General features: G+C 42.7%; 2 protein-coding genes and 1 long non-coding RNA gene across 7 annotated transcripts in view; 1 reads left to right on the plus strand and 2 right to left on the minus strand.

Moving 5' to 3' along the window:
• The window catches only part of LOC310708011, a 32,613-nt gene extending 17,099 nt beyond the window's left edge, over positions 1-15,514 (minus strand). For both annotated transcript variants that reach the window (XR_014526797.1, XR_014526798.1), the window contains exons 1-2: positions 15,148-15,514; positions 6,349-6,404 (exon numbers count right to left, since the gene is read on the minus strand). This is a non-coding gene — a long non-coding RNA (uncharacterized lncRNA). The remainder of the gene's footprint in view (positions 1-6,348; positions 6,405-15,147) is intronic.
• AGXT (alanine--glyoxylate aminotransferase) lies at positions 3,035-13,256 on the plus strand. Its single transcript, XM_083505672.1, has 11 exons — positions 3,035-3,778; positions 4,841-5,033; positions 6,358-6,422; positions 6,700-6,800; positions 7,617-7,687; positions 8,823-8,907; positions 9,948-10,043; positions 10,536-10,605; positions 11,579-11,674; positions 12,339-12,467; positions 12,854-13,256. Exons 1-11 carry the CDS (start codon positions 3,512-3,514, stop codon positions 12,959-12,961), a joined length of 1,281 nt encoding a protein of 426 aa, XP_083361798.1. The 5' UTR covers positions 3,035-3,511; the 3' UTR covers positions 12,962-13,256.
• A 2,699-nt stretch (positions 15,515-18,213) lies between the features above and the next one.
• Positions 18,214-20,740, minus strand: part of ARMC8 (armadillo repeat containing 8) — a 50,498-nt gene continuing 47,971 nt past the window's right edge. For all 4 annotated transcript variants that reach the window (XM_083506429.1, XM_083506428.1, XM_083506427.1 and 1 more), the window contains one exon: positions 18,214-20,280. In XM_083506429.1, coding sequence (XP_083362555.1) covers positions 20,247-20,280 — 34 coding nt within the window. In that variant the 3' untranslated portion in view covers positions 18,214-20,246. The remainder of the gene's footprint in view (positions 20,281-20,740) is intronic.

Raw genomic sequence — 20,740 nt, forward strand, 5'->3', positions numbered from 1 at the left:
ATTTTCTGGTGGGATCAGTGGCGTAGCGTGGGGGGTGCCAGGGGTGCCGGCCGCACCGGGCGCAAAATCGGGGGGGGGGCGCGAGTCCAGAGGGAAGGGACAAGCAATCAAGGCTTGTTTGGGGTGGGGGGTCGTCGTCTCCGTTTGGCCGGCCCCCCTCGAGGAAGCGGGAACCTCTCCAAGGCACAGCACGCCGTCGGTGGAGGGAAAAGAGCCACGCAGCAGCAGCAGCAAAGCCAGGAGGAGGAGGAGGTGGAGGTGCCGCCTGCCTCAGGATCCGATCCGAGCCTGCTAATCGCTTGCTGGGAATTAAGCGGCTCAAAGAGGCAAAGAAGAAGAAGAAGAGTTTGGATTTGATATCCCGCCTTTCACTCTCCTTCAGGAGTCTCAAAGCGGCTAACATTCTCCTTTCCCTTCCTCCCCCACAACAAACACTCTGTGAGGTGAGTGAGGCTGAGAGACTTCAAAGAAGTGTGACTGGCCCAAGGTCACCCAGCAGCTGCATGTGGAGGAGCGGAGACGTGAACCCGGTTCCCCAGATTACGAGTCCACCGCTCTTAACCACTACACCACACTGGCTCTCAAAGGAAGAGGTGGAGCCGCTGGCCAAGCCGGGAGGAAGCTGGAGAGAGCAGCGTGCCTGGGCGCGGTGAGGTTGGGTAGGTGCGCCCTGGCTGGCTACCCGCCTCCCGGGCTCAATGCTTCCATGACCCCTCCATCGGGGATGGGAGAGATGGGGGGGGTCTGGAGCAGCCCCGGCTGGCCTGCTCCTGCTTCTCCCCCGCCTCCTTCCCGTTGCCGGCGCCTTGATCTCATCCGGATCAGGGACGAAACACGCCCATCCTTCACTACTCCTTGTCGGGTCACTGCTTCATTTCTCCAGGGAGAGAGAGAGGAAAGGAGAGGTGCCGGGGATTGCCAAGCGCGCGTGACTCAAAGGGCCTGCCCACGCGCAGGCTGAGCTCCGCATGGTGGGGGCAGAGGGAGGCACTCTGCACATGCTTAGGAGGCGCTCGCCAGTGGCGTAGCGTGGGGGGTGCAGGGGGGGTCGGCTGCACCGGGCGCAACATCTGGGGGTTAGGGGGCGCAAATCCACAGGTTAGGGGGCACAAATTACTTGCCTTGCCCCGGGTGCTGACAACCCATGCTACGCCACTGGGTGGGATAATGGCATTCAGATGGTGCAATTGAAGATTATTGGTGTTCTTGTGAAACAAATCTTCCTCCAAACTTTTTGCAAAAAGGAAAGTGATGAACAAATGTGCTGGAAAAACAATTGTTTGATGCAACATTGTCTAACCTCCCCTCAGACAAATCAGAATGAATGTTGAATAAATAGCTGGTGTTGTCTAACCTCCCTGCCATCTTTGTGAAAACCAAATCAAGGTGAATGTTCAATAAAACGGTTGTCTGGAGGTCCCATTGGCCCCAGTCCAATGCTCATCATAGCCAGTAGATATACTAGGTTTCATCACCTCAGTCTAGAAATAGGACCTTGCCTTGTAAAGGAATTTTACAGGGATTCTGGTGAAGCAGAAAGAATTCCACTTCTCTTCCTCTCCCCTCATTGTGCTGAGGTTGCTCAAGCTCAGCTACTATTTACACTAATTGCATTCATAAAGTTAATGTCTAGTTTGGCTCTCAGAAGTTCAAACTACTGTATTACAGAATTTGGCCAGTCCTGCTCCCTCCTGTCTGGTCAACATTGTTCTATTACTGGAATGAAGCTAGGGGCAGGGAGTGGGAGGTGGGGAGGTTGCTCAGGAATCATATGAGAGCTCTGAAAACACTAATATGGACTCGGCATGACACAAATGCATGCATCTCAGCTACATACATTTTTTAAGCACAAAAATAGTTGTGGTCTACCCATAGAGAAGTTGCTGCCCTGCACACTGAAACTCTTTGTAGATTAAGTGAACCCATTAGGAAATTAAAAAAAGAAACAGGGAAGCAAGATAAAGATATTTACAGTGGGCTATTGTCTACTGAAAGGGATGCGGGTGGCGCTGTGGGTTAAACCACAGAGCCTAGGACTTGCCGATCAGAAGGTTGGCGGTTCGATTCCCCGCAATGGGGTGAGCTCCTGTTGCTTGGTCCCTGCTCCTGCCAACCTAGCAGTTTGAAAGCACGTCAAAGTGCAAGTAGATAAATAGGTACCGCTCCAGCAGGAAGGTAAACGGCGTTTCCGTGCACTGCTCTGGTTCGCCAGAAGCGGCTTAGTCATGCTGGCCACATGACCCAGAAGCTGTACGCCAGCTCCCTCGGCCAATAAAGCGAGATGAGCACCGTAACCCCAGAGTCGGTCATGACTGGACCTAATGGTCAGGGGTCCCTTTACCTTTACTATTGTCTACTGACAGCTAAAGGTGCTCTACTGTGATCTTAAGGAACATGTGCAAGTTACATTTTTATACTACTCGGCCCAAAGGAAAACAATTAGTGAAGTTGTAGCATCTGTCCCCAGACTACAAGACAGTCAGGACACAGTTGTGTGTAGTGAATTGTTGCTTGTCTCCTATTAATTGCCTTTTGCCACTTTCAGCTTTATCTGGTTACTTCAACGTTCAGAAGCAGTATACCTCTGTGTACCAGCTGCTCTTACAATATGTCTGCATGGTACTTATTTCAGTTATTAGATGCACTCATCTGCAGTTCCCATACATGTCAGGGACTGGCAGAATGCTGACAAGTGCATACAGGGAGAAAGGGTGCTGGTGTCTGACTTGGGAGAGGGGGCTAGTGATTTGTGGGGAACTGTACCAGGCAGGAGGCAACAGTCGGAGGCAGAGGAAGCTTCAGAGCTGAAGGGTGGATCACAGGATGGGTCGGAGGGAAAAGAAGGAGCAAGTCAGGCAAAAAAAGGAACACAGAATAACACACAGGTCACCCTATTTATTGCGGGGAGGGGGGATTTCTTCAGTCAGGCACTGCCAATAAGCAGGCAAGCACAGTTACTTGTTAACCCCATTATTAATCTAGAATTCACTGTTCCTGGCAAACTATAACCAGTGACTGCTCAACAGACCAGTGTTAGACAATTACAATAAAGAATAAAGAATGAAACTTCAATTTTATATAGTTTCGGGGATTTCGGACAGAACCAAACATAATGGTCCAGTTGTCCAGTTTCTCTCCGTTCTGTGAGGGAAGCAACTTCTACAGAAGTTGAGGCAGCATAGGAAGCTTCTCTGTGTTGCCCAAAGAACAAGGAAAATAAGTCTCCTTCAGATCTTTGTTTGCATGATATTTAACTTTCCAGCTTCTAACAGGTGTAGAATTCCCAGGCAAGGAAGGCCAAAGGCATTAGAAAGCACAGAACTCTCTGGGAGAAAACCAAGGAGTAAGTAAGTTGGAGGCTGTGTTCTAAAGATAAGCTCATATTCACAAGGAGCTTGGAGACCAATGACAATAACTGGAAGATTTTTCAGAAGAGGAGAGAAACAAGAGGGAGGTGTGCTGGCATTTATCTGATCTAAGATCTGTTTGTTTTGCTCAACCCCAGCTTGCCATGTATTTAAGGTCAGGGGTGAGCAGTGTGTTCCTAGTGCTGCAAGCAGCAGGTTGGACTCCTGTTCGGCGGCCTCTGGTTTTAACTCAGTGTTGCCGCACCATGGCTTCTCAAAACCTATCTCTGCCACCTCCAGCACCTCTGCTACAGCCACTGTCTGTTCCAGACAGGTTATTGCTGGGCCCTGGGCCCTCCAATTGCCCTCCCCGGATCTTGTCTGCAGGCTGTCGACAGCTCATAGGACATGTCCACAAAGAGATGATCCAGGTAAGAAATAAAATCCTACCTAATTCCTTGTGTGCTCCTACTTCAGCTTCTACTTAATGCTTTTCCAGCTTTCAAGTATCACCCTGACTAATTATTCATTAGTCTATGGATTAAATTTTTTTAATCAAAAGTAATGTTATTAACTAATACAATCTAGATTTATGGAAAATCATTATTATTTAGCCACAGAATTTCTTGATAACCAGAAGCATGATTTTCTTGCTCTGTGATGGGACTATTATTTCTGGTTATTTCCCCATTTTTAAGAATTTGATTCCACTGAGGTCATGAGAGTCTCAGGCTTCCCTCTGATCTAGATTCACTAAGCAAATATAAAACTTTGAAAACCCAACTCTTTAAATCTAGACAAACTTCTGCTATTTAGATCTCATGGTGCTTATTCTTGTGTATGTCAGTCAGGAAGACAGATATTCCTTTGAGATCCATTACCCAGAAAGGATTGCTAACTATTCATGGGAGTGATCTCAGGCTTAGTAGCAGGCAAATATATCACTAAATTGGAGGCATGTAATTTCTGTGTATAATCTGGCTAGGAGCCATGTTAAGAAATAGGGAGTTCCACGCTGACCTGCATTTTGAGGTCCCATGAGAGCAGACTTGTATATAAATACAGACGCCTTCTGTGTTTATGATGCTTGAAATCTGCTCTATCAGAAAACCTACTTAATTCTCACCAGGGTGTGTGAGGCTTTAGGATTCAACATTTCCACTTACACAGGAGCATGGCTGTTCATAAAGTGATAGTAATCAATGTATTATATGATGCAAAGAAATAAAGAAGCAAGAGCAGGATCTCAACTGTGGCTGAATAACTCTACTGTGGGAGTATTCTCTTCCGTAACAGCATTTTGGACTTTGTTCAGCCTTTTCCGGCTGTTGTCGTTTGTCCATCAAATTGTATAGAAACTTTTAATGGGTGCCACACTGTTATCTCTTCCTCCTATGAATGCCACTGTCAGAATCCACAGACATAAATACACGTGCACTGCCAGCCTTGGGAAAGTTTTTTTGAACACTGATTATCTTCTCTGTTGCCCTCAGATAATGGATGAGATCAAGCTTGGAATACAGTATGCATTTCAGACACAGAACCCTCTCACATTGGCTGTCAGTGGCACCGGCCATTGTGCCATGGAAGCAGCCTTCTTGAACATGGTGGAGCAGGGAGACAAAGTGCTCATAGCTATGAATGGATTTTGGGGTGAACGTGCAACTGGCATTGCCAAAAGACTTGGTATGTTTTTTTGGAACCTTTTCCTTCAAACCTAGCATTCCTTTATAGTATTATTTATTTTGTTTATTCATTGCTTACTGCATAAAATGTTTCAAAGTAACTTAAGAGTTGTAAAACCATACTGAATGCAAAATTTGAAACACCAACCACCACCACTCATGTAAGGGTGAGAATAATGGCTGTATAATATGAAATCCAGTGCAACAGGATGTATTGGGGCTACTGCAATCTGCTGTGCAACCAAGCCACAAGAACCTTCTCTGCCACTGCGACTTGTACACCACTATGGGACTGTAGCTTAACACTAAGTTGAATTCCTCCCAATTTGTTTTTAATAATCAAACGCTTCTTTCCTGCTCCAAGTTTAATCATCATATACTCTGGAGGTTCCCAGGGAGCTTGAATGGACTTTGGCAAAGGTGTTGCTATGTACTTGTTAATACATGACCCATTTCAAACAGAAGCGCCTGTGGCTCTCTTAACATAACTTGTTGTGAACTGCTACCAAGTGAGAAGTGATTTGCTGTCTTCCCATCAGTCCACCACCCCTAAACCTAAAACTTGCATTCTCATGTGTTGGCTATTTTGGTGGACTTTGTTGAGCCAAATCAGGGGTAGCGAACCTTTTTCACACCAAGGGTCTGATCAAGAGCTGATTCATTCCCTGCAGGTCAGTTTTGACAGATGGGCAGGACCATACACCTCTCAAATCACCTTACGTCATAATGCCGTCAAATGAAAATGTCAAAGGAGCTCACTGTCATAACCAGTCAGCTGAACCAACAATCCAGAGTCTTCAACCTGTGATAGATTGTAATTTCTCCTGGTCCAAACCACTTTTCAAATATAGTTTCAGGGTGCACTGAGGCATACTCAGTCCTTATTAGCACACGTCTCATTCCTTTTCAGGGATCAGCAAAATCCAAACTAGTCAAGTGAAGCCTCTAAAAGCTGCTTAGTCAGGCCCTCTTCTTTTAAATCCAAGGAAACTGAAACCCAGTGAAATTACACTCTATGAGTGATTTTGAGTCAGTCACTATCTGCCAGCCTAACCTACTTCAGAGGGTCATTGTGAGGATAAAATTGAAGTACCAGGGAGGGAAACCATGTACATCACTTTGAGCTCCTTGGCAGAAAGGTGGGATATAAATATAATAATAATAAATATAGAATATTATATCCTACCTTCCCCTAGAAGGGCTTTATTATTATCTAATTGGAATGAATGTTGGTGCTTCTCAGGAGCCTTAGGAACAGTTTTGTCCTTTGCTTCTCCTTTAACAAAGTTCAAGTAACATGATTTGTAATCCATTACCTATTTTAGGAGCAGACGTTCATCAGCTAGTAAAGGCCCCTGGAGAGTTTTTCACTCTAGAAGAAATAGAAAAGGTGAGTTATGTGAGCAAAGTAGCTGAAAGTAGCAGCAAAGAGCATGTTTATTGGGAGAGTTTGTATCCTGAAAGGCAGGATATTATATAGCTAATTTAGATACATAAATACAACTCTAAGTGAAACCTGCAGTCTATGTCTTTCTTATGTAAATGGTTGGGACAACCAGTTCATAGCAATTTAGCCTCCCACCTACTAGGAGAATATTACTGTTCACCTACTCCTCCCCTGTTTTTTTGTCTTGTCTAACTCTTTCCCCCCCTGTTGCCTTTCCTAGGGTTTAGTGACACATGCTCCCTTTTTATTTTTCATCACACATGGAGAATCCTCCACTGGAGTGCTTCAGCCCCTGGATGGCCTTGGAGAACTCTGTCACAGGTCAGTGGGTTATGGAGGTCAAACACTTATTTGCCTCAGAAACAAAGGCCTCAAGGCTGTAGTCTAAGCTGCCTGATTTACCGTGGGCCCACCCATACCTCAGCTTAGTGTGGATTGTGAACCCATTGTGCCTCCGTTAATTCCCCCTTGCCCATGTGGCATTCTCCTACAACTACTGCTGTACCACACTTTCTTTTCCCTAAATCCAAAGATTCCCTATGCTTAGAAAATCTGAATAAGAGAGCTGTTATCAATTGCTTAAACCAAATGAAAGACACAAGGTGCTCCACATCTACTATATCTTTTGGAAAGTTGTTTGTTTGTTCGCTGTGCATTTGGACCTCTCTTAATATAGCATAACTAAGTTTTCTTCTTACTCAAACCTCAGTATTTGTTTGTTTGTTTGTTTGTTTGTTTGTTTAGAATTAATATTCAGTCAACGACAGAAAAAGTACAAGCCTCCATTTTGCTCATTGTGAAACATGGTAACTGGTTGGATAAGGATACTAACATTTACTCTTACATTCTTGTGCACTTCCTGGATACCCACATCTGCCCAGAATGGAAAAGAGAGAGCAGCAGGGGAAGACCAATTGAGTGGGGGGAGAGAGAAACCCAGCCCAGATGCATTCCACCAAGCTCTGCCAACTGGCATCAATGGCTAACAGTGAAATAGCAATGAATATGACTTAAAAACAACAGAATGTGTGGTAGTGCACTTGCACCCAGAGAAATCTGATCTGGATGACCTGTTTGCAAGTTAAGCCTTGCCTTCCATAGCATGCTAAATCTCTATTCTTTCCTTCCTCATTTTAGATATAATTGTTTACTACTGGTGGATGCTGTAGCATCACTGGGTGGAGCTCCAATTCTTATGGACCAGCAAGGTGAGCAAAATGGTCAAAGGCCTGGAAACGAAGCCTTATGAGGAACAGCTAAGGGAGCTGGGCATGTTTAGCCTGGAGAAGAGGAGGTTAAGGGGTGATATGATAGCCATGTTCAAATATATAAAAGGATGTCACATAGAGGAGGGAGAAAGGTTGTTTTCTGCTGCTCCAGAGAAGCGGACACGGAGCAATGGATCCAAACTACAAGAAAGAAGATTCCACCTAAACATTAGGAAGAACTTCCTGACAGTAAGAGCTGTTCGACAGTGGAATTTGCTGCCAAGGAGTGTGGTGGAGTCTCCTTCTTTGGAGGTCTTTAAGCAGAGGCTTGACAACCATATGTCAGGAGTGCTCTGATGGTGTTTCCTACTTGGCAGGGGGTTGGACTCGGTGGCCCTTGTGGTCTCTTCCAACTCTATGATTCTATGATTCTAAGATGTAACAATCTGTCATAGTAACACAAATGTTTACCATTGATGTAGAAATGGTTTGAGGTTCCTAATCAGAATAACTTGCATCTTTCCTTCATCATCACTGGAGAAGGCAGAAGATAGATGTGTGTTTGCTAAGAGAAGAGGAATACAAAAGATAGTATAGGAGATGCTCTCTTGCCTTTGCCACATTCTAGAGGACGAGTAGGTAAATCTGAAACGAGTGTCCAAGCTTCTCCCTAAGTATATGAAAGCTTCTCACAACTTGGTGTCCTGCAGATGTTCTGGATTACAACTCCCACCAGTAAGAAGTGCATCTAAAACATCTGGAGGTCACCAGGTTGGGGAAGTAATTTATGACATTAGTAACAAACAAACTAGTATCTTGCCTAACCTCTCAAATTTTCTTCCCATGGACTACTTGACCACTTAATAATTTTCATGCCTGTTATAGCAATTGTAATGCACTGTGTTAGGTGCTGTATGATTATTTGTGTTTTTACAGACATGCAGTGGAAACTTGTGGTCCACAGGCCACCATTTGAGAACCACTGCTCTCTACATATTGCACTTATATTGGCTTTATTTCATTTTTAATTGCCACAACTTTCCACAAAGAATCCTGATAGCACAGAACTGAACAGGACATCTGCCATAGTGAAGGAACACTTATTAACATTTTTTCTCCCCTGTTGAGCACACAGGAATTGACATCCTCTACTCAGGCTCCCAGAAAGTCTTAAATGCACCACCTGGTGCTTCACCCATTTCTTTCAGCCAGAGAGCAAGGTAAGCAAAATAATATTTGTTTTGGGGAGATGTTATTTCCAACTGGATGTTAGGCAAGTCAATGCTTTATAGAAGACAGTCATTGAGATATAGGAAATGATAGGAGGCTCATTTCCCTCCTAAAGACACTGAGCTTCCATGTGCAGAAGGGGTCCGCAGCTAACCAAATAACTGTTTTATACCTTGGCACTAAAGTGTTGTGAGAGAAGAATGAAGCTCATCCAAAAATGCTCTTCAGCTCCTGCAACAGCTTGTTTACGCTCTACATAAACTCTACAAATTATCAAAAATGCCATGGTGTTTTCCTACCATTCCATTCTTTGGGTTCAACTCACTGAACTAAGTGAGCCCCACATCTCACAGAATTCAACCTCTGTGCCTTCTTGCAAGCTCCAGGTTCAAGCACCTCATATTATCTACATTTTCCTGCTTGTTTCTAACAAAGGAGTTAAGTGAGGCCACATGGCATTGAAAATCCCTCATGAATCAATTCCACTGGGCAATACTATTATATACATCCCAATCTCCCAACTGTGAGTGGTTTCCATGGAATGAAAGTCACTGGGGACTAATGGCGTTTGTGATCTAAAGCTGAATTTACATACACATAGGCTCAGCATGAGATGGAAAATTCACAGCATTACTGCTCCAATAGTCTGCTCCTCTACTGGATTTCTAATAGACTCCTTGATGCCAAAGTACTGGATTCTCATGGAGAGAAAATCAATACCTCTATGACTGTTCCAGGTTCTGATCTGGCACTGCCACTCCATTGCTCTTTCACACACACACATTGGCACTATTTAGTCTATGTGGAAACTAAATATGTTGTTGGATTCCAACCCCCATCAACCTCAGTCATCATGGCTAATGGTTGGGGATGATAGAAGCTGAAGTTCAACATCTGAAGAGCCAGTTTCCTCCCCCCACTGAACTGTGCGGTTTACAGCAAATACACTAGGGGTAGGAGGTGCACAAAGAATGTGATTCACTGGTAGATTTCCTTCAGGTGACCAATATTTGCATTTCCATTTTGTCAGGAAGAAGATTTACAGTAGGAAGACGAAACCAATCTCCTTTTATCTGGACATGGAGGAGCTGGCTCAATACTGGGGCTGCAACGATCAGCCAAGAAAGTGAGAGCTAATTCTATGGCTTCTCATTCTCCTCACTTTTAAAGTAGTTTCCTGGCCTCCAGAAATGGATTAGGCCCTGGACCATTATTGAGCAGCAGATCTGTACTACCATTCCTTCCCCCAATATTTCTATCATATGGCTGGGAAAGCAGGTGGGGTAAGAGAAAAGGCTTTGAATGGAAATATGGCAGGGAACAGCTCATTCTCTCACATGCAACTCTTGGGGAGAGAGAGAGAGAGAGACAGAGAGCACACTTGCTGCTTGCTTACAATGAGTGATTCAAAGCACAAAAACAAGCATTGGGCAGCACCTAGTTTGACATAGGCTTCAACTGAGAATATGACAATACTTCCTCGCTTCACTTTCCTGTCACTATTTTGTTTTGGCATGGGGGGGTGTTGATAGGTAGGATATATATTATGAAGCGGTTTCTGATAGATTGGTCCATGCAAATCGAGCATCTCCCTTACATGTTGCATGTATCTTTGCAGGTATCATCATACTGCACCCATCAACACGTTTTTCTGTCTGCGAGAAGGCTTGGCAATTCTTGCAGAAAAGGTCAGTCAGTGTGGGAGACTGAAGGGCCTACAGGCTGAAGTAGTAGAGAAACAAAGGAAGATACTGAAATCAAGATATTTCTGCTGCTTAGTTAAGAATGGGCATATTAGAGTGGATCCAGATATTATTCAGCAATCATATTCACTGTGACCTCATTAGTAATAAACTTACAATGCATAAAAAGTCAATGTGTTCCTAAAAGGTGTAGTAGATTAATTTTTGCCCTGAATGTCCATCCAGGACTTCCCAAAGTATGTCTCCCCTATATGATTTTCTGGAAGCAATAATGGTTATAACACTTGTGAAATTATGGGAGGAAGGAATGCTGCATAATGTATGAAGCACCTTAGTTCTCATAGAAGGAACTAATATAGAACCAGTATCACCCTTTCTTGACTGGAAGCAGAATGAGGACTACTGAAGGCTGATGCCTGCCTGATGCAATCCTAACCCTACTTACTTGAGTGTAAACCCCATTTTATTCAACAGGACTCACTTCTGAATAGACATGGTTAGGGCTGCAGCCTTACTTTCTAAGCAAGCCCTTGGTTTATTCACAACTGGTAAGGAGTATATTACTTTGTATGATGTGGACCCTAATAAACAAATGAGTACCATACTAATTTTAGAGTTTTTGGATGCTAACTGGTCAGAACTGTCAAAGCCAAACTCAATTACAAACCTATCATTTTTAAAGATGAAAGGGTAGTATCCAATTAAATAATTCTGCTAGTACATACACTTTCGGCTGCACAACGCAGCTTCCTCTCCCTGCTCACCAAATAACATATTTAGGGGGCACATGAGAGAGAGGAAATTCCATTGCACAGTCAAAGGTACTTGTGATAGCAGAACTGTTTAGTTAAATACCCACCCACTGTGTCCATCCTAATATAATATGCCTGCTATGTAGAGATAGTTGAAATAGTTTTTATTTCCTACACATGAAAATAAAAGTGCATTTTATATACAGGGGCTAGAAAATTCCTGGAAGCTTCACAAGGAGAACAGCCTGGACCTGTGTGCAGGGCTACAGAAGTTAGGCCTCCAACTTTTTGTGAAAGAACCGGTAGGATGCAAACCACAATAATTAGCTCCACATTCTGTGCTGAGTAACCACCATTGAAGTGAACAAGAGAACTAAGTTGTATGTGTGCTGCTGCATCTTATAGGACCTGCTTTGAGATGGATGGAGAAAGGAATAGACAATGACAGTAACTGCAGGCCTGTTGAATATTATATACCGAGGGTAATGAGGTATGAGAAGGGAACCAGAGATAAGCCAGAGAGACTTTGTTCTAGCAACATTAGTCTATTAACTTAGGCTGGCACTAAGGCAATAGTGTTTCCACAGCTGAGTGTAGTTTGAAAGCAGGATAGCTGATCATTTACTGCATGAGCATCTCACTTTTCAGTACCAATCAACAGGTAACTAGAAATTATAGCGAAACCAAAATGTACAGGACGGAATGTGAAACATATATGAAGCCAAATTTTAACACTCAGAAACCATTCTCTCTAGCCTTGCACAGAATCAAGCTCACCACAGACAAATGGTCAGTGAGTGGAGATTCCTAGTGTGAGAAGGTCCCATGCAAGCAAGGAGAGAAATCATTAGGGTGAGGGCGTTTCATCCAGATGGTGCAGCTTGCTAGAAATCCTGGGAAATTGAAGCATTTACATGCATTCAGAAATTACCTGGGTGCCTTTGACTCATTCTCTTTATTTTTCAGGATGCAAGGCTTCCAACAGTCAACACTGTCTTTGTACCTGAGGGATATGACTGGAAGGAAATCACTGACTACATTATGAAAAGGCATGGGATTGAGATTTCAGGAGGCCTGGGTGCTTCAGCAGGCAAGGTAGATATTGTCTCGGGGCAGGTAATGAGAAATAAACTAAGGTGTTTGAAGACAGGACTGTCTGGTTTTCAACAAAAAGCAAAGCATTTTGTAAATATTTTATTTCTCCACAAACCTGGCTTTTACTACTTTAGGTTTGTGTGTGAAAGCAGATGAATATTCAAACATGTAATCCCCCACCCTAGCCTCTGATGCAGAGGAATTGAAAGAGAAGTGAATCAGTTATTTATACCTCTAATTAGAATTAACCTTATTTACATGGTTTCCATGCCATTGAGATGCTGAACTCAATCACTTTCTCATTTAGACTAAGATGAGGGCTGGGTCCTTCTAAGAGAATGAGTTGCAGAACACTTACTCGATTTTTTATATTATCTCATCACTAGGTTCTCCGAATAGGATTGATGGGCTATAACTCCACTAAATACAATGTTGACAGAGTCCTCCATGCTCTGGAAGATGCTCTCCAGCACTGTCTCAAGAACAAGCTATAAGACCTCACCCCATTGCTTTTTACACAGAAGATCCAGAATAGTCAGTGACACTTAAAACATGCAAGGTATCAGAGGCACATTCCACATAAAGTGCTTTCCCTTTTCTTTATTCCATAATGTACCTATAGTTTACAATTCACAAGAGTAAACTTTGTTTTCACTGCATGCTATACTGCGCACACTTACTAGTGCTGTTATGCCCTTTGTATTTTTCTTCAACAAATGTGTGCTCCCATTGTGCAAGTTGTTATATGCTCATAAACTCATACATATGTCTGGATGTATGTAAATAGAAGAGTCTCTGTAGTTTCTGCCTCTTATTTTGCTGTTGAATCATTGTGTGAAAAAGTCTTGAAAGGATAAGGAAAGAAACACAAAGGCTGGAACCAGATGCCAGTTTTCAGAAGAAAAGCCATAACTTACTGTGAAGTTGCATGCACTTTCAGTCTGATCAAACAGCTCTTAAACTGTTTTTGAAGAGCTTAAAAAATGAGTACATATGTGCCTCTAGTGTCAATGGTGTGATTATGCCACCTAGCAATGTCTGAAAAGGCTACAACATGTACCTAGCCTACTGACAATAGAGTAAATTGGATGAAAGCTGGGAGGGGGGGAATCACCCCAAGATATGATTGCATGTTAGCTTTAGACCAAGTTTAAAACAGAAGACCTATCCCTAAGCTACCTGTACAAAGTACAAGATGATAAACATCAACTCTCCCACCCCATGCTGCTATTAAAAAGTTTGAATACACAACTGATGCCTAATAGTCTAAGTCATTTACACCTTTGGGACTTTCCCATGAATGTTAAGCTATTGAAAATGAACCAGACACTGTTTGTGTTCTGACCTGAAGTTCACTTTAGAAGATAATTTTCTTCATTTCATGTTTTGCCAGTTCTCTGAATATAGAAAAGCAAAAGGAAGCTGTTCCTCCAAGAGACACTTAACTGCAAAAAGTCATCTTCCCAGCCTAACACCTATTTTACTCAGAGGTACTATGTTCATTTGCCTTGATAGAAATGAAAAGCCTACATTTGTAGGTCATGGAGGTGGAGAGCGCAGCAGTAGCTGCTCTTTCTGCATCTCACTCTCAGTCCTACTTAACTTAGCTGCTACTGCTAGCTCAACCTCTGGAAAAGATTTTCCTATGAGTTCATCCTGATCAAGAACTATAATATGTCTCTCCTCCATTCATTCTACTTTGGATTATACCTGGCAACCAACTCTACACATGCAAAATGCATGTTTACAGAAGAGTGTGGTTGCATTTTTCTTATCTGTCCTACGAATCCAATTTTCATTCTATTCTAGGAGCACAATTCTTTATAGCAGGCATGCACATGACCACCTGGATCTGGCTGATAAGAAGGGCACTCACTGCTGGATCAGATCACAGGTTCATTCTGTTGCCTACAGCAGCCAGCCAGATGCTTCAAGGAAACCCATCAGCCAGTCATAGAGACATTAGCCTTCTCTAGTTTGTATGTCATGGTAAACCATAGTAAGTTTCTAATGAAAGCAACTTTCTGTGTCATTTGCCTCCTCCCTGCTAGCCCATATAGCAGGTGGAGGAACTATTAACTCCCATCATCCCTGGCTATCTGTTCCAAGAGTTGACCTAGCACCTGGGGCCAAACGTTCCCCACACCTGAAAGATACCAGCTGTGATCCTTGGCTTGGTGCTATGACTGAATCAAGAACCCTAGTTTGTTTCATTCCAGATTGACTAGAGATAGTGGTTTGATGAGGTTGAAACAAAACTACAATCCCTGATTCAGTCATAATGCTAAGCCAGGGATAATGGTTCGTTCCCTCCATGTACTAGTAGGGAGACAAACAGCACAGAAAGGTGAACTCAGAGGAAACCTTTACCATTGTTTAGCTCCAGTAGCAACTGGTATTCAGATTACTGCCATATCTGAAACTGGAGGTTCCATTTGCCTGGCATAGGTAGAACCCATTTGTTAGGTCTGTCCTCCATAATATTATTAATTGCTTTCCAAAGGAAGGGAAATACACAAATATTCCTGCACCCTTCCTCAGGATTTACTCCCAGCCTCACAGGGTTGTGAGGATAAAATGGAGAGGACACCTACATACATCACCTTGAGCTCCTTGAGGAAAAGGTGGGATATAAATGCGATCAATCAATGCTTATAGTTTATAAAATGGGAATTCTTACCATGAATTTTTGTTTGGGGATCCAGATGGAGAATATTCCTCTGATAAGGATGACATGCAGAGTCGTACAATTCTCTGCCTCCTCTCTCAGGGGATAAGCCATCTCCCTCACCAAATCAAGTGGCAGAGCAGACAACCCCACACCCCTAAACAAATTCACTCAAATATGCAATCAACAGAGAAAACATGAGAACAGGAAGGAAAGGATACCCCAGGCCAAGAAAACGCAACTAGTCAAATAAGGGGCACCAAAACCCTAAAAAGCCCCAAAGACACACAGAGACACACTGATTTGGGACAACCCTCCAAAACCCCTTACTTCCAGCAAAGGAAGTGAGAGGAATATCCTATCTCTAGACATAGCCCACCTCCCCAGGCAGAAATGTTGGGAGTCTAAATAAAAGTTCAACCCCCAAAACTCCTGTAGGAGAACTACTGAGGGAGGAGTAATGACAGAAATAAAAGAGGGGGCAGCATGTGTCCTCAGACTAAAAGAAATAGTGCCCACCCAACTTGCCTCTGCTGAGTGTTAAAGAAGGGGGTCAATGAGGCCAATAGCCCCCAAAAGGAAGCAGACCCACTACAAAAACTAAGGGAACTGTCAAATACAGAGCAGAATGGAGCATAAAGGATGGCAGGTGGGTGTGGAGAAAACCCTGCTCCAAAATGGAACTCCTGCCTAGACAATTTATCAAGGGACCCTCCTCACAGCTGCTCCACTTCCTCAAAATGTGTGGCTGAGGTTGCCAAAAATATGGGGACAATGGGTGATATTGGTAGTGGGCATAGCTGGAATGCCCAACAAAAAAGGCAGGGGCCAAAACTGGGTGATCTAGCAGAGAATGGTGATCTGGAAAGCCGAGGCAGATGGTGTAGGAGGCTGCAAAACAAACTCCCCCCCCCCCCCGCCGCCAAGCACTCGCAGATATTGCACAGTCAAAGCCTGTTCTAAAAATGCTACTGCTACCTAGTTTATTTGCAGGACATGCCAAAAACTCCAGAAGCTGCTTCACAGAAATGTGGCCAAGTAGACACTGCACATAAAAAAGCAAAAACACCCCTCACTCTGTAGCCACCAGAAGGGACTAGAGCTGGAATGAAAAAAGTGAAAATGTGCTGAGGTAAAAATATAATCCAAACACTCAAAGCAAACCAGAAACACACTCACAACAACAGTAAAAAGAAAAATGAGAGGAGAGGTGGGTGAAAAAAGGCAAGAAACTGACTAAAAAACACAGCCAAAGAAGCGGGAAGACAAGCCTCTATGACAGCCGATCAGGCCCAAATCTTCATGGAACACAGTCAGGATCAGTTTGGAGAGGGAGATGGCGCCTTCTCCTGTTCAGAAGGCAGAAGACTGTGTAATATCAATATCCCCCTGATATGTCAATATCAGGGGAAGAGGTCATTCCTATCAAAGCAACTGTTTACCATCTGGATCCAGCAAACATGCATTTTATTTGGGATTGCTACATGTCATTGTTTTATGTTACTTTTTTAAATGTTTAATAGGCTTTTATATTTTGAATTCTTTTCAATAAGATGCTGGTTCCTTATGCATGAAAAACAGAGTAAAACCGAGAGATAAGAACTAAATTATTAGGAGAGAACACTTAAAAGTGAACTTATGGTAGTGGGGCCAAGACTATTTTCTCTTTGAAAGGGTTTAGATTAATCTCCAGCATCCCAAGTGTATGCTTGAAGACAAAGATATACTGACCCTCATGTCAGTTTCTCCACCATGCCCAGGATCTAGTCAGTTTGTTCAACTACACCAACTGGATCTCAGCCTCTGGAATGGACAGAATACCTCTTTCACTTTTATACCCTGCTTTCAAGATACTATAGTTTGGACTATATATAGGGGAGCGGGTGGCGCTGTGGTCTAAACCACTGAGCCTCTTGGGCTTGCTGATCAGAAGATCGGTGGTTCAAATCCCTGCGACGGGGTGAGCTCCTGTTGCTCAGTCCCAGCTCCTGCCAACCTAGCAGTTCGAAAGCACACCAAAAATGCAAGTAAATAAATAGGTACCACTCCAGTGGGAAGATAAACGGTGTTTCCGTGCACTGCTCTGGTTTTGCCAGAAGCGGTTTAGTCATGCTGGCCACATGACCCAGAAAAACTGTCTGCAGACAAACGTCAGGTCCCTCAGCCTATAAACCGAGATGAGTGCTGCAACCCCAGTCGTCTGCAACTGGGCTTAACTGTCAGGGGTCCTTTACCTTTACCTTTTATATGTGTTCAGTTGAGTTGGAATAAATATAATGGCTCAAGCAGCCTGGGGTGTAAGTGGTGGACCAGAAATTTTTGGGGTCACTTCAAGTTCCTAAGATTCTTCAAATAAAAATGTTTTCCTTAATAAAATGATTATTGGGTCTTGAATTATCATACATATTCGCAAAGCTTAGCTCATCTGTAAGTTTCACAAAGCTGAGGAGAAACAGCTTGGATGTCTGCAAGAGGTAAATGGGGGGAATACACCAGAGAAGGTGTAGTATGGATCAGAATAGAACGAGCAGTGCTTTTTTTCTTTAAAAAATTGTTTAGGGGTACTCTCATTTTGTCTCAAGAAAATTACCATTTTATAGTTCAAATAGGGAAAAATAAGTACACTAAATGGATAAAAGTACAAAGATTCACAAAATATTTAGGGGTATGTGTACCCCTGCGTACCTCCAGAAAAAAAGCACTGAGAACGAGTATGAACAGCTTTGCGACATGAATCAAACTTTGCTTTTTAACTCTGTCCTACATTACAGCACTCCCCAAGAATTCAAAGCATTTCACCACCCCAAATCATGAAGAGATTTACACAATTGTGACTCCTAGTTTCTCAGCAACTATAAACAAAGCATTTAAAGTAAAAAGCAATAATTTTCACTCTGTGTGTCAACTTGTAGTTTTATGACCCCGAACATCATGACATTTAGAAGAATTTGAGATGACGCTAGTTATCCTTAGAATAGTTGTCTAAGAGACTAAGTGTATAACTGAGTTTGACTGCCTTTCCTAAGGCTGTAATCTTTCCTTCAAGTCAGGAAAAAAAACCATATCAATAGGGCCAAGTCATTTTAAATATGTTCTCCAGTAAAAGGTCATTTTTTATTTACAGTGTTTTCTATTTGTACATATTTATAGCAACATCAAAAAAGTATTCACAATGCTTCACTGAGTGCAAAATGCCACTTCATTATCACCTACCATCCTAATATTTCACCCACCTTTCCCCAACATTACCCAGATTGTCTTAGCATAGTTTATATCCTTCTCGCACATATCGGGCCACACTATTAAAAAGCAACCTTCAAGTGTGAAGATGAAAATTTGCACATCTCAGCTGTATTCAACATAGTTTTAGGCATATCTATATTTCAAAGTAAATGGATATGCATATGAGTGATGGAGGCATGACAGCAATATCGGAAGTGCAGGTGTAATAATAATCCAGAGTGCAAAAGCAGCAGCCAGGCTAAGGGAGCCTTCCCTTCTTCCCACCCCTTTATTTCTAGGGAGTGGCTTTGGACAAACCCGACAAGGAAGTGATTTTTCTCAGTATTATTAAGGCTACAATCACGTTAATAACTTAAATAAGGCTTTATTTCTGAGGTACTAGTTGGCAGGTAGGCACACACCGTGCAGACCTGCAGAAGTCCAACCCCAACAAGCTTGTAGCAATGACACTGAGAAATGGCATCACTTACTACTATCCCTGAAATCACTATTACTTGCCTTTCAGAGTAAAGCAATACATTAAAAGACTTATATAAAAATTCTGGTGTTGTTTTGTAGCCTCCTTTCAGTTTATTAACCTTCCCAGCCAGAAGCCCAAACTCTAACCCTTGCTTTAACTATAAATGTGATGTGCCTAGTTATTAATTATAAATAAAAGTTTGGGATGACCAAAGCTGGTGAGTGAAATGAGATTAGCCTCTGACTGGTTCTCTTATCCCTTGACATGAACAACTTTGGACTGAGCCCACAGAAAACTTACTGGTGAACCAAGAGGCCTGAAAAAGATAGTAAGCATTTTTGCAGAATTGAAAACATCCTACTAATCATTTTGTACTTTTGCTGGAGGAAGCGTTTTGTCCCATCATCATGCACTTCTGGAAAAATAAAAAAATAAAAAGATTTGGTGTCTGTTTTTCACCCAGATCTTCTGTGGGGTTGTCCTCTCACGTTCATCACTGCACGGTTTCAAACAGCAGCCGCCAGTTGTTGTTTTTTACTTTAATCAATCTACCATCACAGCTTCAAGTCATCTAAGAACAACGCAGAGCTTTTTTAACAAGTGTAATTTCTCTGAGGCAGCAGTGGCACTGGCACGGGGACTGTATTTTTCTTGCTGGGTAACCCAGCAGGTATGATTTCCACAAATTCAACCTTGGTGTCAAGTGTACTTAAGGCTCCACCTTGGGTTCTCTGAATTTTGATTTCCCAAGTCCAGGGAGCTGGCGCTAGTAACACACGGCAGTAGGAGGCTAGCGTTAGTCACATTACATGTGCTACCAGTCATCTAGATGTCACTTCATTTTGTTTCAAAAGAGGAAGTACAGGTACATTAAGCTGAGGTTTAACAAATGCATATATTTTACTTAAAAACATTCATCTGATCAAAATAAACTTCATGGGACAAAACTTTTTAAATAACATTTCAATTCAAATCGTATATAATTCTTTAAAGTTTTCATACAGCAAAGAATGGTTAACCCTTGAAAATCTGTAGAAAAAACACAAAAAGGAAAACAAAAGCTCTGAGGTATCACACCCACCCAGACACAGCCACAACTGGCTGTGGTATAAGCAGAAAATTGTAGGCCCAAAGGAAAAAAGATGACTGATTGTTCTAGTAGAGTTCAGGTAGCTCAGGAAAATAATCCCAGAAGAGTCCTCTGAGTAAAGGAACTACCTCAAAAAAGTCCTCAAGTGCATTGGAGACCTGATCACTTAAACTGCTCCTGCCAAGCAGCTCCCTGCACCTGAGAGAAATGCAGCCCAAGGTGCCTTGTGCAAAAGATAAGGAATTAGGTGCGGCTATTTCCCGTTATTCCTTATTATATAGCTTTGAGAGTTGTACGGACAGTTCGACTTGTCTTTGATCATGCAAGGTACTGCTGGAGTGCTGTCTTTGCCCTGTAAGGAAAAACACCCGTCAGCCACTGGGATGACAAAAGTACACTTATAAAATACAGGATCTTTAACAGTGTCGTTATGCAAATAGCCAACTGCAGTAGTGGAAAACTGAGTCAATGAAGTTTCTCACAAAATTAATCAACATTTCTTCTGAAATTCTCTAATGGCATGTCCAAAAAATTATCTGTTTCCTTAAAAGTCTGTTTTGGATTGAAATCAACAACTATAAACCAAGAATCCCAATAGTATTTCAAGCAAGTGACTGCTTTAGGAATCCAGTGATACTTCAGTTAAATATGATAGAGGAATAATAGAAAGGGATACTTCCAATAAAGCAGGCTTTTAGTTCGCCCTTTAATAATCTGCACTGCCCATTTTCAGTTTGTGGAGGCATAAAGACATGCCAGAATGGTATATAAATTTCAGCCTTTGTTTGAAAGAAGAAAAGCCCAAACTCCCA

This window comes from Podarcis liolepis, assembly GCF_965112155.1.
Source record: "Podarcis liolepis genome assembly, chromosome: 5".
Classification (NCBI taxonomy): domain Eukaryota; kingdom Metazoa; phylum Chordata; class Lepidosauria; order Squamata; family Lacertidae; genus Podarcis; species Podarcis liolepis.